The 20,991-nt window shown below is 41.9% G+C and overlaps 3 protein-coding genes across 3 annotated transcripts in view; 1 reads left to right on the plus strand and 2 right to left on the minus strand.

Moving 5' to 3' along the window:
• The window catches only part of LOC109469535 (molybdopterin synthase sulfur carrier subunit-like), a 21,263-nt gene extending 17,542 nt beyond the window's left edge, over window positions 1-3,721 (minus strand). Inside the window, exon 1 of the mRNA XM_019768067.1 lies at window positions 3,689-3,721. Coding sequence (XP_019623626.1) covers window positions 3,689-3,721 — 33 coding nt within the window. The remainder of the gene's footprint in view (window positions 1-3,688) is intronic.
• The window catches only part of LOC109469552 (molybdopterin synthase catalytic subunit-like), a 50,295-nt gene extending 43,864 nt beyond the window's left edge, over window positions 1-6,431 (minus strand). The window contains exons 1-2 of the mRNA XM_019768084.1: window positions 6,368-6,431; window positions 3,689-3,756 (exon numbers count right to left, since the gene is read on the minus strand). The gene's annotated coding sequence lies outside the window, so the exon portion shown is untranslated. The remainder of the gene's footprint in view (window positions 1-3,688; window positions 3,757-6,367) is intronic.
• A 2,838-nt stretch (window positions 6,432-9,269) lies between these two features.
• The window catches only part of LOC109469536 (sodium channel protein type 4 subunit alpha-like), an 83,105-nt gene continuing 71,383 nt past the window's right edge, over window positions 9,270-20,991 (plus strand). Inside the window, 1 exon segment of the mRNA XM_019768068.1 lies at window positions 9,270-10,272. Within this exon segment, the coding sequence (XP_019623627.1) occupies window positions 9,970-10,272 (303 nt within the window). The 5' untranslated portion in view covers window positions 9,270-9,969.

Raw genomic sequence — 20,991 nt, forward strand, 5'->3', positions numbered from 1 at the left:
GGACCCCTCCCCATCCAAGTTGGAGCACCATCGGTCTAGAATCGACAAGCTCTGCCGTATCTGTGGGCTTTGTGAATCTTGTGCACTTAGGTTCGAGAGGTTGGAATGGAAGCGGAGCTTGCGTAAGGAACGCAGGAAAGGATAAGTAATGGAGGGGAAATGGATGAGGAAGGGAAGTTTGGATGATTGAGGGTATGAGAAGTGGATGAGAAAGGGGAGTTTGGATGAGAGAGGGTATGAGAAGTGGATGAGAAAGGGGAGTTTGGATGAGAGAGGGTATGAGAAGTGGATGAGAAAGGGGAGTTTGGGATTTTAAGACAGGAAGAGGATTCGGTGTCGAGGACGCTGATGGAGATGCAGGGAAGACAGGGTAGGCTGGCGCGACGAAGGCACTGCCCCATAACTAATGAAGGATGATCCAATGATTGCGCAGTATGGATAGGCAACTATCCTTACTGCGCTCTCATTGGTTAAATCCGAAATGACGTTATAATCAATCCCATAAAAGGAGGTAGTAGACGGAGCACACTGCCATTCTTCATTGGATCCATCCGCACCGCCGGGGAGCGTGGTGTTGGCCGGTCCTTGGGTAGGGTGGTGTTGAGGGAATGGGTGTAGAGAAGCAAATTTGAAAGATGAATGATATTTAAATACCCACCTCCCCACCCGGGTTTGGAACAGAGTCTAATACTTCTTGACATCCAGAGGACTGGCCACGCCGCGCGACTTCGGCACTGCCCCATAACTAATGAAGGATGATCCAATGATTGCACAGTATGGATAGGCAACTATTTGTCCTTGTCTATTTAGTTGTTATAGTTACTTATCAATGCAAGTAATTTAAACCTCCTCCGTACAAGAGAAATAAAAAATATTTTTTCCTGCTGTGTGTAAAATGTTGGCTTTGTGGCTAAATTATGTTTGGGGCTATCAAAGAGTGCCTATTTCTTTAACATTTCAATCTTTATTTCGTACACTTGTTCTTCTTCTTCTTCTTATGCAATACTGAACAAAATCCCGCAAGGGACATCACGTCCAGGTGCCCGCCTCAGTGTGGCCGGTGGTGGTGGTGCAACTGTGCTCAATAAACTTAACAAAACTTGTGCATTCAAAAATATAACAAGAAAAATGATGTGTTGGCCACACTAAGTATACATAATATTTACATATGGGGTTGGGGGAGGCCCATGTGTTGGGCCAGCCCCCGTTTAAACAAATCAAGTGACTTGGCAGTAACTACTTGAGACGGGAGGTCATTCCATTCTATGGTTGTTCTAGGGAAATAGCTAGTTCTAAATGTCTCTGTCTTTGTTGTAAGAGTAATAAAGCGGAAGGGATGACCTCTAGTTGTATTTGTGTTCAGTGTCAAGTAGTCGTGTATGGGTACTGCTGCCAACTGGTGGACGGACTTGTACATAAGTGTTAAGCGTGCTTGTTTTCTGCGCTGCTGCAGTGTGGGAAGGCCAAGTGATGTTCGGAGTTGTGTTACACTGGTTGAGTACCTGTAATCCCCACATACAAACCTAACTGCTCGTCGCTGTACAGATTCCAACTTCTCTATCAATGTGTTTGATTGTGCATGATTCCGTACCTGTGGATCCCAGACAGCTGAAGAATACTCCAATTTTGGTCTGACTAATCTATGCATAATTTAGCGTTTGTTACTTTGCCAAAATATTCTTGGGTTTCAGTCACGTGACCCGACCTTAGCGACGGGTGTTATCCGCCATTTTGGTGTACCTACAACCCCGCGTAGCCTATGCGCTATGTACATGGTTCATTGTTTTGTATCTGGTTGCGGGTCAAAAAAAGTGGTAAACACAGTGTATCTTTTCAATGTGTGCCAAGGTGATTACAAATCAAGGAAAGGACCAAGAAAAACTGACCGAAAAACATCGCAGATTGTGGATTTTTGCGATCATCCGCGGGGATACGGCCACAGAAATATCCCGAGATTGTGGCGAGTTACTATAGCCAAAGACTCTGGGCAAGCTTCACCCGCCTGGGTCCGACACAATGTTGCCTGGGTCCCTACTAAAAAAACCTTGGAAGAAAGAAGTACAGAGATTGGGACGAAAGCAAAGAACAGAAGGAGGGGCGAGGGCCGAAAGGGCGAGAGAACGCAACAAGCGGGCCGCGGAACAGTCGGGTCTGGCGGCTTGACCGGGCGGGGCTTCTGACGCCAAAAGCCGCCCGACGCCACACTGCTGGATATCGCGTACGTGATCTTCCCTACACCGAGGTCAGAAATGTCCCTGTACATGCAGAAATGGCACCCAGGAATTTCCATTAAACATCGACAAAACAATAGTTTACACGGTGCAAGTGAATTTATTTTGATACACGTGGCAGTCTGACTCAATATTTGAGCCTTAGTGCTAAAACTCCGAGTTCACCCTGACAGCCCAAAATTACCGATCTTAGCACTAAAATTGCGTTAAGATTCTGCTTATCATGATACCCTAATATTGTAATGTCAATGTTCACAAGCTAATTCATGCATAAGTTGTGAGAGGTTACCCAAAAACTTTTTTTTCACGGCAAAACTACAACTACGGGTACGTAAACAAAATTATGCCCGGAGGCTCCCCTCCCAACGCCGATGATTTACTCTCGCAAACTCGAGGCGGCCAACAAAATTTCTGTCGACAGGGATGACAAGCCGTCATGTGAAATTCTCATTCTAATGGGGTTCCAACAGAGACATGAGTACTTTTTGGTGCTTGAAAAAATATTCATGAACTCCAGTTTGTCAGCGGCAAAACCGAAGGGGCTAGATGAAAGTGCACAACAAACAAAGCCGCCGGCGGGCATGAATCAAACTGGCATTTTGCATTATTACACACAGAACCCATAATTTTGAAACAGCAACCGATAGTAAAACAAGGATTTACATTACCAAGAAAAGCTGAAACTTAGGCTTACCATAATTTGATTGGGGGATAACCCGTCCGCTCCACTCGAAATTGTTGTTTACCATTCCGCTACGCGAGCGAGTCACAAGTTGTCCGAGAAGGAATCAGACACACGGGTGACCCGCGCACAGAGAACTGTCCAAAACACACTTCCCAGAACCTCTCTCTCTCTCTTAATTCATTTATTGAGAAAAAAAATAGACTAGAGTGACCAACATACGGATCCTGTCCACTGTAGGACTGTGAAGGAGATACTAGTAGCGTTTATAAATAACGTTAGTCTTTGAAGTTCGTTCACACATACGCAAGTTTTGTCGTCCTATATCCTTTGTCATCGTATCCTTTGACTTCCTATCCTCTCAAAAATGTACAATTTCATTGAAAACCTTGTCATCTGTCAACCATCAAAGACTGCAGAATTATCGTGTGGCTGTTAATTACTTGTATGGCTTCGGTGCCAACGTCTTGACACTGCATAGCACTACACCGAGGTACACCAAAATGGCGGCCGCCTGTATTACGCAAGCCCCGTGACGTCACGTGAAAGCCGAGAATTGGGCTCGCAACTTGTGATCTTGCGAGCGGCCGGCCCTCCCCCTTTTCTTAAATGTGTCTTGTCAACAGATATCTGTCGGCATACTGTTTCTTTTAAGCTCCATCCCTGGGAAGGAACGTGACAAACAACATCAATAAACCTCTATAGTGAGCTGCACTGTTAAAATCCACTAATTGGGCATTTAAGACAATTTAAGAGCAGACAACAACAAACCCACCTGCACTTCTGCTGCCGCCATAACCTTTGACATTACGGCGAACACATCAAAATGTAAACATCGCAGTCCTGTAAATTACAAAAAGTTAGGAAGCGAAATAGAGATCTGTTCTTCAATAAATCAGAATATAATTTGTATTGTCTATCGTAGAAGTTAAAGGAAAGTTTATGGTAAAGTAAGACTATGTCACGCGTATGTTTATTGCGTTTGGTTACCGTGTGAAAAAAACGCGGGAAATTCAAATACGTACAGCAGCGTGACATGACGTCATCGACTACCAAATTTGTTTCCCTTGTACCAAGGAGGTTTAAATGTTTTAAAACCTTTTGCAACCTTTTGAACCTCCTTGCTTGTTACATCGTCCTCATTCCAAACACTTGAGAAGACGTCTGCTCCTGCCATAAGACTCTGTACGTAAGATGACGTTATCCACACATGTATTTAGCTTTGTTAGATCTTTAGTTCAGTTGTAGAAGACCATACAAAAGTCTCTGTACTTTTTTGTTGTGTCAATAAAGAACTAGAAATGCAAATGCATAATGTTTACCTTCGGATATAGTCTGCTCTGTTAATTCTTCCTCATTCACATATATGTGCGTGTACATGGTGACATGAGTCTAAATGCCTTCTATGAAATCGCAACATTATGTAACCCAACACCAGTTACTATGGTGGCAGACGTTAACAAAAGAGGTCATTGGCCAGGTCAGAGGTTAGTGTTTGGAACAGAAGAAGAAGAAGAGGAAGAAGAAATGGAGCAAAAACAATATGTTTTCCTTCGGTAAACATAATCACATCATGACGGAAGATGTTCAAAATCAGCGCTTTTAAAACACAGTCCAGCAAATCTCTTTATAATGGTTAAGGTTAAAGAGCTATATATGTTTCGGCTCAGAGATGAGCCAAGAAGAATTGCAGAGTGACACTAACGTTAGCTTAATTTTTTGCTGAATGTAAAAATCTTTTGAGAAATAGCTAAATATTACAGCTCCACTGTAATTCCGCAACCTTTTTTGTTTGTTTGTTTATTTATTTGTTTGTTTTTATTTCAACATTAAAGCAAAACAATACATAGTGGCGACGTACTCAAGCGAAATAAATAGCTTACATTAACGTCACCACCGGACATACGATAATAAGGCCATGTTGATTTGATTATATGGATGACATCCTCTGGGAGCCCCAAAACTGATGCGAGCGTGCGAATAAAAAAAAGTTTTGCAAAAAAAAAAAAGTTGCTTTCATTATGAAATCTACGTGGTCATGAAGATTGAACAAATGACACAGGGTATGGTATGGCGAATAATCTACTCTTCAAATTCATTTCTTTACATTTTCGTCTTTTTCGTTTGGTTTTGACATTCTACGACATTGTTATTGTTTTCCAATACTTTTTGTGCAACTTACAGTATATATTTGCTCATTTTGCAACTGTTTTGTACGATTTACAGCATGGTTGAAATTTTTTTTTTGGAAACGGACGAAAATTGATGCGCGCGTGGATGTCATCCATATAATCAAATCCACATGGCCTAATTACAACACAAGACAAAAATATCAAATGTTTGTTTGTTTGTTTGCTCGCATTAGCACGCCAGTTTTGCACAGTAAAGTACAAGCTGCGTAAGCTAGACCAGGCTGAAATAGTTGATCCATATGCATTCACACCAGGATGGACCCCTTCTCTTATCCATGGGCGAAGAGGGTCCATTATTAGAGCTGTGTACCGGTACGCAGTACCGATACTGTACCGGAAAAATTGATTAGGTACAGGTCCAAAATACCTAATCCCTCAGTACCGGTACTGTACCTAAACAATTTCACACCATGCCTATTTGTGACTTCAAATGTGTATAAAGGTGGTTAACAATGGGTCCCTGTGTAAGGACAGCGTGTTCATGAAAACAAAACACTTAGTTTTGCCTATATTTTATCTGAGCATTCGCCATAAACAAAGAATAAACCTTAACTATCAAGTTTATTTATGTTTTTTTGTTATTGAAGGAGTTCAGAAGACCATATAAATTGGTCGAATTGTTCAGGTACAGGTTCAGGTCCGGACCTGTACCTAAACCTGTGTACCTGTACCTGTACCTGTACCTAAAATTTGTTTAGGTACACAGCTCTATCCATTATAACTCGCTATCGTTGAATCACAGGGCCTCCTATTTACGTCCTATCCAACCCTGAGGACGTGCCTAACGAAAGGTAAGTACTCATTTCCCCCGGCCCAGTGAGTCCAGGGAAATTGGTTGGAAAGGCACTTAACGATAAAAGTACCTTTCCCAAGGGCATAATATTTTTGAGACCTGCTAGGAATTCCAACTCAGAACCAACCCTAGCCTAACCTAAAGACCACCATGCCACCGTTAATAACGTTATCAACCAATAATTGAGGCGTTTTCCAAGAACTATCGTAGAGTGGAACTCGTTGCCTCCAACAAAGCACAGTTGGGGCATCATCACTAGTAAGCTTTTAAACAACTCCTGCAATTAAATGTGCAAAGATTGGCTGTAACAAGTCGTTCGGTGTGATATAGCTAGCTGCCGCCGCGCCACGTGCCTGCGAAGCTGGTGTGTTACGCCGACGAGCGGTTATACCGGCTATACAGATACAGATACAGTGTACAGATACAGAATAGACCTCCTTACGACAGATAAGTACATAAAAGCACTAACCTTTAGTACTAGTCTTGCCTTTGTATGTATTGAACCCGTTTGTGTGTGTACTCTTCAGTGTTTACCAAGGTGCGCCTGCATGCCTGCGTGTCTGAAAGGACACACACCGTCTTGTTTGTTCTGTGCCGATACAGGTAAATGTTTTCGCAAGCGGCAGTTCATATCAAGGTTCATCTTAGGTCGGGTAATTGTAGCACAATCAGTGAACAGTCCATGACATGGAATAACTGGGAATAGAAGGTAAAAAAAAAATTAAAAAAGATAAAGTAAGATGTTCAATTTCATTTCCCTTTCTCTCTGATTGCCAAAGCAATTCTTGTCGATTTTTCTCTATCACACACAAAATCTTTTCTTTTGCTTTAAATTATATAGTTTCCGTGACAAATCAACGTACTACTATTAACAATCAGATTCAGCTTTACTTAATATACTGTCTTCACATGTCAAACATATGCATACAATAGACTGAGCACACAATACAGAAAAGTTTAAAGTACGAGTTAATTATTTAGATTAAAAAGCTATACATTAACAAGTGATGATATGCAATTTTGTATTGTTTTCGATCTGGAGCTGTGCCATAGTCTCCATCGGACCTTTCTTCTGTCAACTAACAACATAACTCTTTAATACAAATTGGCCAAGTAGACAGTAGTTTGTCATAGGAGCGTAGGCTTTAGGAGTGAAACATGCAGCCAAGACTTTGGACAATTTCTACTACCTAAGCATCCCACGCAAACGTCTGTAGGACACTAGGATCATCACTGGATTTAATAAGGAGTTCGAGACCTTAAGGTTGTTGTCAAACATGTGTATACGAGTAGTAACTAGAAAGGTATGTAATATTTACAAGGCAAATGCACGATGTTAACCTTCGCATATGGTCTGCTCTGCTAATTTTTGCTCAAACACAATCATATATATGGTGACAGGAGTCTAAATCCCTCCTGCTATGAAATTGCAACATGATGTAACCCAACACTAGTCACCATGGCGACAGACACAACATTGGTTCAGGTCAGAGGTCACTGGAGAAGAAGAGGAAGAAGAAACTAAGCAAAAACAATGTGTTTTCCTTCGGTAAACATAACAAAACTTAGTAGTCCAACTACATCAGTTCAGCTTCTTGCTCCGTTGCATTATGTTGAAGACGTAGGGTGGAATTGCCCGTCTAAATGGGTTTGACAAAACTTGTATTTAATACTAGTATAACTTCTGCTTAAAAAAAACACGATCACCACGAGATTACCACATACACAGATCGATATTTTGCTGCTATCATGTCCAACTCCTATATGTGCCCATATTTCAATATGTGCATGAAGCTTAAACAACATACTTTTTATAATGAAACATCCAAATTTTTTAGATCGGTATCTGCATTTGTGGTCTCTTTATTAATAGAATCGTTCCTTTTAGCAAACTCAGTGCCTTGTACATGCGTTGCGCTAAATATTGAGTTCATATAAAGTTCATATCACGTTACATATATGTGCAGGCTGAGATTGATAATTGAAGCCCATATTTATGGTAATTGAAATATACATGAATAATTAATTGTCACGGGGGGATTAAAGTTAATGTCAGTCACGTATCGATGAGGGCCAAATTAATAGGAATTATGAGTACACCGATCTTATAGTGACGCTGCCTCTGTCATGCCAAACACGCAATGTCTGATTCATTGTGTTTGGGGTGAAGTCTGTGTATGTGTGCGTACGTGTGTGTGCGTACGTGTGTGTGTGTGTGTGTGTGTGTGTGTGTGTGTGTGCGTGTGTGCGTGCGTGCGTGTGTGATAACTTAGATTGAAAACCCTTCGACCTTTTCAAAATCATTCTACACACGTATGCGGCATAAACCATAAAACGCCATACCTCGCAGTTACAATCATGCACGCTTTGATTTCGTGATGTCCATACTGGCTGCACTCATGTACACGCACCCATAACCATTTCCCTGCTGATAAAACGTCACAGATCATAATTTACGATCTTCCACCATTGCGCGTGGCACCGACAACATGTTGTACAGGGTACTGCCCGCAGAAAAGTGAGCGGTGCTGCCCATAATTTGCGGTGTCATGATTTCGTGACGTTTGCCGCTCAGACAACATTATGACAGTGCAGCCCTCATTAGACCCCATTCTTCACGGCATGTTGGAATCGATTACGCGGCGTGAGATACGTGTATAACCCGCGGGCAGAACCTGCACGGTACGGGCTCATACACGAAGCAGGACAGTACAACATCACACACTCTGCTACACTACAGCTCTGTCTGTTGAAAAGACGGGATTCCCATAGCATAGAAATGAAATCACGCCGAGAGTAAGACACCTCTTTATCTTGTCGCTGCAAGGCTTTTCTTGGGGGGATTTTCTCCGGGAGCGGGCATAAAGGGGCCAGATGAAAAGGGAGGCTCTACGCGTCATGACATAAGCCGGGACAGATTCGGCGCCGGCCGTGCTAGAATACCCGATTGCAGGGTGACTCAATTCTGCAATTCCCAAAGAAATAGCTAGAACGGGCAAATCGTTTTTGTATCCCTTTCGAGAAAACGTTCCATCGGGACCGACGCGTTTTTGTGTCGTACCTTACAAACAATTTTCACAGCATGGACAGAGACAGAGCTGCGCAACGCCCACCGTTTATTTAATTACCGAGCCCCCCGATAATACATACATACGGCCACCGCGGCAAAATCATTCCTATACATGTCACTGAAGAGTGAAGGAATGGACGGTCTGGTAAAAATGTATCGGAATTTGATATGATTTTGGCATAATTTCAGTCCGAATCGGGTAGTCCCCTGATTATTACGTGGGAGGAGGGGAGGGAGCTCTAGTGCTGATTCGTGCGACGTCACGCGTCAAACGGCCGTAGTTGCTATGCAAAATAGGGTTGTGTTTGGTCCCAGAGATACACCATAGGAATCCAAAATCAGAATGAGGCTGCTTCAATATGTGATTGCCGAGACCTACACAGACGGCCCAACTCGCTGAGGATTTTTTTGAAACAAACCCTGGATATTTTCGTGTGGGCAACGTTTAGAAGAAAGCTGAAGAAGGTTTCGGGCGAGTAGAATTTTGTTCTGGACACATCGTTAAACCGGAAGAAGCCCGACCGAGGAAACCACCTGTGCAGGTCCGACAGGTATTCCTAGGTTGGTCCGGCCGAGAGGTTGTCGCCCAGCCGTGGGTAACATATACCTTCTCTCCCCCTCCTGTCTGAGGCGGATGGAGTGACGGCAGCCGTTGTGTGGCTACGAACTGTGTGTTGTGTTGTGTTTTGCCTGGATTGAATACCGTGGTTCTCGGGTTCCACCGTGTGCCCCTGAATTGTATTGTGTACCCGCGGATCAATACGGTAGGGTTAAGATCGCCAGAAACGCGCCGTGCGGTGGTGACAAGGAATCGGGTATATGTGAAACATGGCGGGGTAAGAGAGGCCTGTGTCTCGGAGATTTCGCCGCCTTTTTCTCTGGATGGACCGACCGTCCGACCCTATCCGCAGCCCTGAGAGATGTTTCGGTGTTGTGTTGTCTACAGTCGATGATGTCGTTTGATTCCGCAGTTCTGTTGTCGCCGTGCCTAGAAGAAGGCCATGGAGCCGTCTTCCCATAACCCGAACTTCAAGCCGCTGTCCCCGGAGTCTCTGACCTGCATCGAGCAGCGACGAGTCGAGAAGGAACAGCAGGGGAAATGCTCGAAAACCGCGCTCAACGCCATGGTGGTGGCCACCACCTCCACCACGGCCAACGAGGCCGTCCAGGAGGAGGAGCTCCTGGCGGTGAAAGATCCCGACCTGCAGGACGGGCGCGTGCTCCCGCCCTCCCTCGGACCCTTCCCGGAGAAGCTGACGGGCCAGCCCCTGGAAGACTTCGATCCCTACTATCAGCGAGAAATGGTGAGTGGTCATCATACATGTTTGCGCAGCGTCTATACTGAAGGAGGGTTCGTGTGTTAACTCGGAAACTCCTGTACAAAAATGTCAGAAAATTCCCCTACATGTACATGTACGTATCACCTGGGCACAAGGGCTCATGCGACATACTTAGTATACATAACCATCGACCTAATTCTTGACTGATGGGCCCCTTCTGTATCAGGGCCCATAAAAACACAAGAACCATTTCCATAGGTGACTGCCCCCGCATATTTTAACCCTATGTGATACATGTATGAAAAGAAAGAAGGGGGAAAAAGAAGGAGGAAAAAAAGGATCTATATAAAAATGGCCTGCGTCATGTGACGCCATGTTCAGTATTTACCTGGCAACATCAGCTCATGATACATGATAACCAGCTTCTCTATGGAGAAATGCCTCGGCAAAGGGAACTCAAAACAGCGCGCACTTCTAACAGGTGTTAGCTAACGTTCGTCCCAACAGACACGGCCTGCAACAGCTTGTCTTGGACTAGTACTTACAGCAAGAGAGGAACATTTCAGGTTTTATTGGTTTAAACAATCCTGTCGATAATTTGCTTGGTAGTTTTTTAGGTGGAAATTTCCAGAATATTCCGTACAGGACTGAACTACTGGACTTGGCGGTTGTGCTTCGTAGATGGGTGATCTAAGTAGCATTCATACTTTTCTTATTCAAACATATTGACATATAGATATACTGTTTTATTTGTACAAGAGGCACCGCTCCTCAAGAACACATCACAACATCATAGAAAGTTCCTACATTCGCATCCCCCTTTCTGACATACCTACACAGTTAAACAATTCCTCCTTCTTACTTAAACATGGAAATGAAATCTTCTGTATATAACAGCGTTGTGAATAATTGATGGGATAATTAGGGTGAATAGAACTTGTACATTTATTACCCCCCGCCCCCCGTACATTACCGGTACACGGCGCGCCAGGGTGCCGGCGACTGTAGCGCCGAGATAAGGCGGACACTCTAGTGAGCGAAACGGCGCGAGGACAGGAGCACAAACCTTACACCGTGTATCTAAACCAGCCATGAAGGAACCCTGGCTCGCATGGCGGCTGGCTCAGCCTCTATTTTAGTTGTTCGGGGAAGCATGTCCGGTCCCCGTGCAGAGGTTTGGGGTGTATTTTTTGACGTGTTTTTAGGCTTTTTATCGGGGTTTGAAAAAAATTCCAGTGTGAAAAAGAAACCCCGATAAAAAAGCCTAAAACACGTCAAACATACACCGAAAACCCAAACCTCTGCTTGGAAAGTAGGTACGACAAGCCCTGTCTAACGTCATCTAAAAAATGTTCATCTTGCAAGTTTTTTTCCACAGCGAGTTACGCAAAAATCAAACATTAAAATCTCTAGTATCCTTAGTCGAATATTTGGGTACTTTTGCGTCTTGAATGAAAGAGATGTCTATCAAATCTCCAAGGGATCATTTTTGACGGCAGAACTGGAAATATTCTGGATGACGACATCTTTACGTTATTGACATTTTCTGTCCCTTTCTTTCGTCATTATTTTATATTCTAGACGTTTGAAAACGTCACAATAGACTAATGTACACGTACAATACCCAATAAACGATTTTTGTAGCTTTTAATATTTCCCCCTCTTAGCTTTGGCAATATTAAACAGCAAGTAATATCGCTATGCAAATATGATGGCGAGTGGAATATTCTACTAAACTTCCTTGGATGAAGATACCTCGCCACCAAAATTTGCACTGTAGTAATGTTACTTTTGATGCCTACATATGTGCCGTTGTAATTTCGCTAGGCTAATATGATGGCGAATGAAATATTTTACCATAAAACCTCCTTGGTTGAAGACCCTTGCCAAAAAAGTTGCTCAGTAATGTTATTTTTGATGCCAACAAATGTGCCCTCTTGGCTTTAATAATAAAACAGCGAGTAACATCGCTAGGTCAATATGATGGCGGATGGAATATTCTACTATAAAATCTTGTTGGTTGAAGACCCCGCCACCAAAGTTGCACAGTAACGTTATTTCCGATGCCAACAAATGCGCCCTCTTGGCTTTAAAAATAAAACAATATGATGGCGGATGGAATATTTTACCAAACCTTGTTGGTTGAAGACCCTGCTGCCACCAAAACTTGCCCAGTAAAATTATTTCCGATGCCAACGAATGTGCCCTCTTGGCTTTAAAAATAAAACAATATGATGGCGGATGGAATATTCTACCAAACCTTGTTGGTTGAAGACCCTGCTGCCACCAAAACCTGCTCAGTAACGTTATTTCCGATGCCAACAAATGTGCCCTCTTGGCTTTATAAATAAAGCAATATAAAGGCGGATGGAATATTTTACCAAACCTTGTTGGTTGAAGACCCTGCTGCCACCAAAACTTGCTCAGTAACGTTATTTCCGATGCCAACAAATGTGCCCTCTTGGCTTTAAAAATAAAACAATATGATGGCGGATGGAATATTCTACCAAACCTTGTTGGTTGAAGACCCTGCTGCCACCAAAACTTGCTCAGTAAAGTTATTTCCGATGCCAACGAATGTGTCCTCTGGGCTTGAATAATGTACCATCGCTGACGTGTGTTATCGGCACGCCATGTGTGATGGAGTATGAGGTCAGACCCAGCCTCTCGGGCCATCACTAATAACCTAACCCCCCACCTCCCACATCTGCATAGTAAGCGAATATTTGGTAGTGGGACCGATACTATCGATTCGTATGAAATCTCGGGGCGAGATATGTGAATCATAATATCGACACCTACCCTGACCGGACCCTCTACTACATTAGGCTTAGCAAAAAATGCTGTGTTTCCTGTTTCATCTCTGACAAAATTAGGGTCGGGAGGTAGAAATTATCTTTTTCTTTCTCCTTTTTTTAGACTTTGGCGGTCTGTACTCTAGTGATCCAACTTGTACAATACAGCTTAACAAAGTAAAACTTGCATGAGGACACTTATATTTTCAATGTCAACATTGGAAAACAGATTGTACAATGTTTCATCACTCAGGTGTGAGATCACAGAGCTAGAAAAGGTCGATCAGTTCGAAAAAAGTGTCCATTGCACACATGAAAAAGGCAGTCTTTTCTAGTGTCGGTAAACAGGGAAACAGGAAACACAAGATTTTTTTCCTATGCCTGACCGAACCCTCTATCTACTACATTACACATTCATGCCTCCCGGGAGGGTCTGTCCTCCCATCTTAATTAGGTCTACATTTCAGCCAATTACTATATCCTTCATTTCGAATGAGCTCATTTTAATCTTCATCAATAGTTGAAAAGATCCACTTATTTCGAGATGGTTTCGTAAGTGTGCATACAATCGATATACTCCTCCGTTTCTACTTGTTTTAAAAATAGATGTGTATTCGAGGAATGCAGTTGTTTATTGAATTGAATTGAATTTATTTTGATTCACTTTTAGCTTAGATAAGCTAGCTATTTTTCCTGTTGTCGGAAAAAAATGACATTACAGTACAACGTCAGAATAACATGAAAACACCGTGAAACATTTGGATACATAATGTCTACTTTAACATGAATCATCAATATGAATATCAAAAGATCTGCTAACGCAGTGTCAGCAGTCCCCGAGATATGCACACTTAAGATATCCATGTGTTCAAGACATGCAAGACAAGAAGGCCCCAACAACACCTTTTTCTTTAATGAGACGGTCTTAAGGTACCTGGTGAAATTATTAGACTTGACGTCATCTTTAACTCTTGAGAATTTTTGTTTTGGAAACATCCAGTTAAAAAGCTTAGGCCTAGGGAAAAATGTTGTGTTTCCTGTCTCAGTCCTGAAATTTGAGTCGGTAGGTAGGGATTATCTTTTTTCTTTCTTTCTTCTTTCTTCGACTTTGGCGATCTCTAGTGATCCAACTTATACAATACAGTTTTACAAAGTGAAACCTGCATGAGGACACTTTTATATTCAATGTCAATGTTGGAAAACTGATTGTACAACGTTTTATCACTCAGGTGTCAGTTCATGGAGCTAGAAAAGGTACGTCGATCAGCTCGAAAAATTTAGGCCCTTACAAACGTCCACCCCAAAAGGCTAGGGTCGGCAGTTTTCTCTAGAGTTGGTCGGGAAACAGGAAACACAACATTTTTTCCCTTAGCTAGGCCTTACGCATCAAAAGGTACAATCTTCTAAAGTATGTCAAGTTCAACTAGGACGCTGATAAGGGATCAACAGATGTTATTAAGCATAGCGCAGACTCTAAATTGGGACCTACCAAAGTCATAGTCATCCTCCCGGTGTCAACGACCTAGAGGTCATCTCGCGAAGTAAAGAGACCACCAACGATGGATTTCACAACGAGACATTTTCATCTTGATGACATGAAAATTGTCACGTCATTATTATCATCTAGTATTGTTTTCTAGTATTGTACATCAATACAGTGTTGTGATCTATCAAATTGTGATCTATTTAAAAGATCCTATGTCTTTGGAGAGTTCAGTTCTGACCATAATTCGATCATTTGGCACTAATACGTAACTGTTGTCCATTGGGAGCAAAAACATTCGCTGCGTTGAAAGTGTTTAGACTGCTAGTTGAATTATGAGTGCTGTTCGTAATGGTTTCCTCTCCGGCTCTCCTATTGGTCAAATCTCCAATTTCCAGCTCTCTTATTGGTCAAATCTCTAAGTTTGACCGACAGTGAGGAACGGTCTACACGACACTAGTTTGACTATATGAGTTGTGGCCTTTCTAGATACAAATTGGTCCCTCTAGAAAATGTTATCATCTTGCATATTAAACCTTCAGAGGTAGTTAAAAATACAATGTCATGGTTTAAAATTTCTATCTTGGGTGATTTTTAGACTATGTTCTTAAGAATAGTTAATAAAAAAAAGGAAACTCTAATTACCAGAGTATTAATACGTCGTATTCTTCACAGACAGAAAGAGGATAATTTAGACCGTGTAAGCCAACAGACTTTTCTGTTTCGCTTCGATAAGAACCCGGGGGAACAACTTAATCCTGTAAGTTATACAAATTAAGACTGAAGTCGGCTTAGAGATACCGCAAATTACTTAAAAGGTACGCTCTCCTGTTCTAAATTTGTCGCTGATAGCGTCAGCTTTAGCGTATCGTGTTGAGATGTGCGTCTATGTGACGCAGGTAGACATAGTCACGTGTGTTTTCCATTTTCGGCATCTTCAATATACACCAGTTCTCGGTAATATGCCAGCATTTACATCGATTTTCGCTTGCAGTCAGACGGGAGAAAAAGCAAGAAATCGTCCCATTTCCAATATCCTGTGTCATGGTAGAATGATTCGGCGATGAAGTGGAATACTGTTTTGCTATCATGAAAATTCATCTGTGTTGGTAGTTACAACTTTTAAAACTTTAAAACTTTTGATCGAACACAATAATTCTCTCACCTAGAGCTTTCGACTGCAGTCACTCTGGTCCTCCTCAGTAGACTGACCCAGTGAGACTTCAGGGAAGCCACGTGACAAGTCTCACTGGGTCAGTCTACTGAGGAAGACCAGAGTGACTGGTCGAAAGCTCTAGGTGAGAGAATTTTCGTGCTGGATCAAAAGTTTTAACTTCAAACATAGAATGCTATTTTCTTTGCAGCAGATGGTCTTGCAAGGGCATATGGAAATCGAAAAAGGGCGATATATGAAACTACCTGTGTCGGAGAGAATTTGTAAATATTGCTCCTCAAATGCAGTGGAAGACGAAATTCATTTCATCTCTAACTGTCCATTTTATGACGACATCAGAAATCAATTATTTACCACCGTGTCCAAAATGCTGCCTTACTTCCCCACCATTCCTTACCACAAAAAAAACAAACAATTTTACTACTAAAATCAAAGAACCCACATATTATAGAAGAAGTGGGTAAATTCGTCTTCCATTGCCTAAAAAGAAGAAGTCAAACCCAGTAAAACTAGTGTCATGTCATGTTGTAGAATATAGTATAATGTTAGAAGTAGATATAGTCTCACATATCACTGTATTTTCTTTCTATGTTGTTTGTAACTGCAATTAGCCCTCGGGCAAGTATTTGCAATAAACTTTCATTATGAAACACATTCGGCCACCTCGAGTTGCAATAAAGAAATGCACAAGTTATATGTTGGGGCACATCATCAGTAACGTTTTCTGGAAAGATCTCACCAAATGTCTGTATGTAGCAAGGACTTACCAAACGTCGGTATCTCCCATCTTTTTAGACTTCTCACCCAAAAGAATACCGTTTACCGAATACACAAAATGCTAGAGCTTATAAATGTAAGAACATGTGTATCGATGTAATATTGTGATCGTTTTGAAACGGACAACTATAGGCTTATGGCAATGCGCCATGTTTCCAAAGCAAGGACATTATTGTTTTTACCACTTGCTACCGTATAAAACACGGCCTATAACCCGACGGTACACCGGACACCGGGCTGAGAAAGACAAGAAAGAGGGCGTCAACACGTAACCTAGCTACAGGTATCCACATTATACACAAACCCACACCTTATTGAGTCAACCAAACGGCTAGGTGATCCAGTACACACGGCAGCATCAATACAGGCACACATCAATCAGTCACCGATACACCCGCATCATTGTACGACCGACCATTGAAAAAACAATGCAGGGCTATTAATGACCTAGATAGCAAACACGCCTGTCGTAAACGTAGTCGACTAATTGAGAAAAGGGTCACCTTCTTGCATTGTGTAAAGGTATTTAAGATGTAGTTTTCTATTCCTTGAAGGATTTTCTAGACCTACGTTTGGTGCGGAATATTATGTAAGCAGCGAAGAGGAGAATCCATACCATTGTCTGGTGAGGGTTGGTCCGAGGAGAAAGCTGGTATTGTGATGTTGTATAACCGCTGGGTGGTCATGAATGACTCAGCAACGTCATGACGGCCATGTCACGACGTTCCCTCAGTGTAAACTTCCTGTTTTTTCTAAGCTAGGAAGAATCAAAACACGTTTTTTTTTATGTCCACCAATTTGGCACCAAAGTTCTTAGGAGTTTGTGTTACAAACGATTGACGTAATTGCCTTTTTGTGTTTGTAAACAAAACAAAAAAAAAACTTTCTAAAACGAAAAATCCAGACACAACAGCCATTTTGTAAGAGAATCTACTAGCACCCCTTTGATGTCGTCTTTCTAATGTTACATTGCCACTAAAAATGAGCTTATGTATGAATATTTCTTGCTGGAGTATGATGTTGACGAAGGTCTTCTATCATTGAAAGAAAAGTTATTTTAATTCCTTGGTTGTGTCCGAAAATGGTACAATAAAAACAAGAAGAACGCCTGAGTTTTGGGTACTTAAGTGACCTCGTCGAATGTCCTTTAAGCAAGTAACATAATATTTCAGGACAAGCGACCTCTAGGTCATATATAGGCCCGAAAATGGAACTCCCGATGTAAAAGGAAAAATTCCATTAATGTTAACGACAAAAGCAAGGGAGATAGAACGTTTATTCGGGCCATTAAGACTTCAACTCTTTACTTCTGGGCCCAGAAAATGAGATAGTTTATATCGATTTTGCCAGGTGAACGTGTACGCCTTATCTGCTATTTTCTGGTTTGCAGACACATTTTGTTCGATATCTTGTACATCAAGGCTGATAGGTACATCTATAGGACAAAGCCGGTCGTTTTCTCTCGGGTATATACCGGGCTGGTCAGTAAGCACCTAAAGATGTCACCGCTGAGATTCCAAAGATTTTCAAGACGCCATTGTTTGTAGCTGGTCAGTAATTATCCCAAGGGACTGTAAATGGGTCTATATAGGTTGGAGCAGAGTGATTGAGAGGTACTCAATCTAACACCGCCACGGCCAAACAAATTCTCCCACTAAACCCTCACCCCGCCCCCTTCTACCGTACTAGTACACAGGTTAATCAGATATATCTGTGAGTGGGCGTTTCGCATCTGTCCTCGGCATTAGGAAGGACGGTCAGAAATTGGGTGGCCAGAATACTACTGGGAGCTAGGAAAGCGGTATAATTCACATTTTTGGTGGAATGGCTAGAAATTATAAACATTTCTATAGCTGTCGTCCAAATTTCACATCATCGCCATCGACGCCGTTTTGAACATCAGTAAGTGGGAAGGGTTTCACATGGAATTAGAAAAACATTCAAAGGTGGCCAAAGTTATGAGGGTCAACGATAGAGCTCACTCTCTCTCAGTCTCTCTGTCTCTGTCTCTCTCTTTCTCTCTCGGTTTAGATACAAGGAGAGTCTTCAACAGGCACTTTCGCAATGTCCTTGCACATTTCATGGCACAGGGAGCATCAGAAACGACCGGCGTAGCTATGATCATGCGTCTCTCACTTCTTCCTTGCTCATATGCTTCTCTCTCAAATATGTAAACCAACACCGATGTATGTACGAAACAACTCAATAATTCTGCGTGCCAAGTGGTACCCAACTCGCTTTGAGGGTTTTTGGGGAACACTCCACCAGTCGTTTGTTTACACAGTTACGTACGTTCACTTCTTCTGTACAGGTAATCGCCCACCCTTAGTACGAGGAGAATTGTTCACATTCTTAACGCGTCCTTAGCTTCTCACTGGAGTGCATTTAAGTGGACGAAACAGTTGTTAAGTGCGCCATGGTTGGTTGGTCGAGCTTTGGGAGGTGGTTGCCTGTGGTGGGAATTGAGCCTTCTCTTCATACAAAAATAATAATAATAATAATTATTATTATAATAAATAAAACAGCGCAAAGACTTTTATGGTAATTACAGATGTTTCTCTTTTACTTTTACATATAGATATATTTTTGCAGACTATGCCTTTAATAGATCTTAAACTGTGATATAATAAACGGTATGATATATCGACGGCCGACCTATTTGAAAACCTGGAGATATTCTTTGCCGTTAAGTTTGCCGTAGGCTGTATATGGTGTCACTGGGAGGTCAACTGTTGGAATTTAAAACTGCCGACTAAACCCCTGACTACATACCCCATACACACCCTTAGTACTATAACCAATCACTGCATTATGCTATTATATTCAGGATAGATATTTTGCATATTTGGACAGTTTTCCAACGTTACGATCTTGTGTTTAATCAAATATGACAATGTTTACCTCGTCCCCATGGCAACAGGACTACTTTAAGGGACATGCGCAGGTAATGCATGCCCCATTGGGTATATCAGCATTCATATTAGTGGTGACCGAGATTTGTTTGATTTATGACCATTAAAATAAATCACGAACACGCCGCGTTCCAGCATATCGATATTAATAATACAGGATGGATTCACATCTATTTCAGCACATTGTACTGATCATATATGAATGAATGAAAGACCTTTATTGTACGTGTGTGCTCTTAGCTTACAAGCTAAGTACAGGTCATGAATAAACCAGAAAATAATACAGTAATATCTTACTTTTAAGTAAGATATTACTGTATTTGTTTTGTTCACATATGTATAGCTTAAATACGAATTTTTCTGTCATAGACACGTCATTTTTTGTGAGACCAAAAAACAGCAGGTGATGAAAAAACGATAACACTTTGGGTAAATGTAGTAGTAAAAGTAGTGCGCCTTTTGAGAGTTAGAGTGTCCGTTGTGAAAAAAAGCACGCAAGTCGTTTCAACAACATAAATTCTTAGAATTCTTAACGTACCTCATCATGAAACGGTATGCATCATTGTGCAATGGTTTGTCAATGGCACAAATAATTCGGAATTTATATTCTAATGTTGCGTTGTCCAATGGTTCGCCGTATTAGCTTAGGAAATGACCTTATAGGCCTATAGCATTAGAATAATACTTGCGGATGTCTAAAAAATCTCAAGCGAAATCCTATTCCATATGCAACACGCGAGACGCATTCACCCACGAGAGCTATACAAGCGTAAAATGGGGCTGTGTACATATATACAGTGGGGGGGGGGAGAGATCTAGAAATAAGGCAAAGGAGCGGTACGAAATGTACGCCATTGATTTATGACACCACTCCGATAGCAAGACCACAAAGTATAGCGCCCGAGCTTATGTAAAACCCCAATGGGACACTAGGGACTATAGGAATGCCCGAATGCAAAGAAACGCCACCGCCGTATACTTAAACCAATATTGGTATTGCTTTGACAGATGTAGCTCAATTATGCACATTGTAAATGTCAGGGAGGTGCATTAAGCGGCGATATAGGTCACTAGAATGTATCGGCATGTCCGATAACGTTAGAGTCACGAGGCCCCGGCTCGGGAGGTACAATTCCCAACAGTAATGCTTAACCCAATTTGTTGAGAACAGACTCTCAGACATGCACGGAATATCCAAGTAGATGTGAGGGGCCATGACGTGACATAAATACTTACAGTTTCCACATAATTACTCGGCGAAGGAGGTTTTTGTTGGCGTGTTTGTCTGTGTGTCCATCTGTCTATCTTTGTGTTTGTGTGTTCCAACTTATTTTTTGGCTACAATAGGATTCTATTGATGGATTGTGAAGATATTTAGTTTGTGGGTAAGTGTTGAGAATACGAAGGTCAAGTTCGATTTGGGCCTCCTAGTGGCTTTCCTTGGTACTGCAGAAGCACTGCTCCTGGGATTAACACGTGTTTTGACATGTTCACTATGTTGCGGTGAGACAAATTTAAACTGCTGAAATTTGCATACCAGTTGATGCATGTATTGTCATTATGTGCTCTGTAAGTTGTAAACATCATTTTTTAGTTTTATGG

Source organism: Branchiostoma belcheri, unplaced genomic scaffold (genome assembly GCF_001625305.1).
Source record: "Branchiostoma belcheri isolate BF01 breed outbred unplaced genomic scaffold, Haploidv18h27 scaffold207, whole genome shotgun sequence".
NCBI lineage: Eukaryota > Metazoa > Chordata > Leptocardii > Amphioxiformes > Branchiostomatidae > Branchiostoma > Branchiostoma belcheri.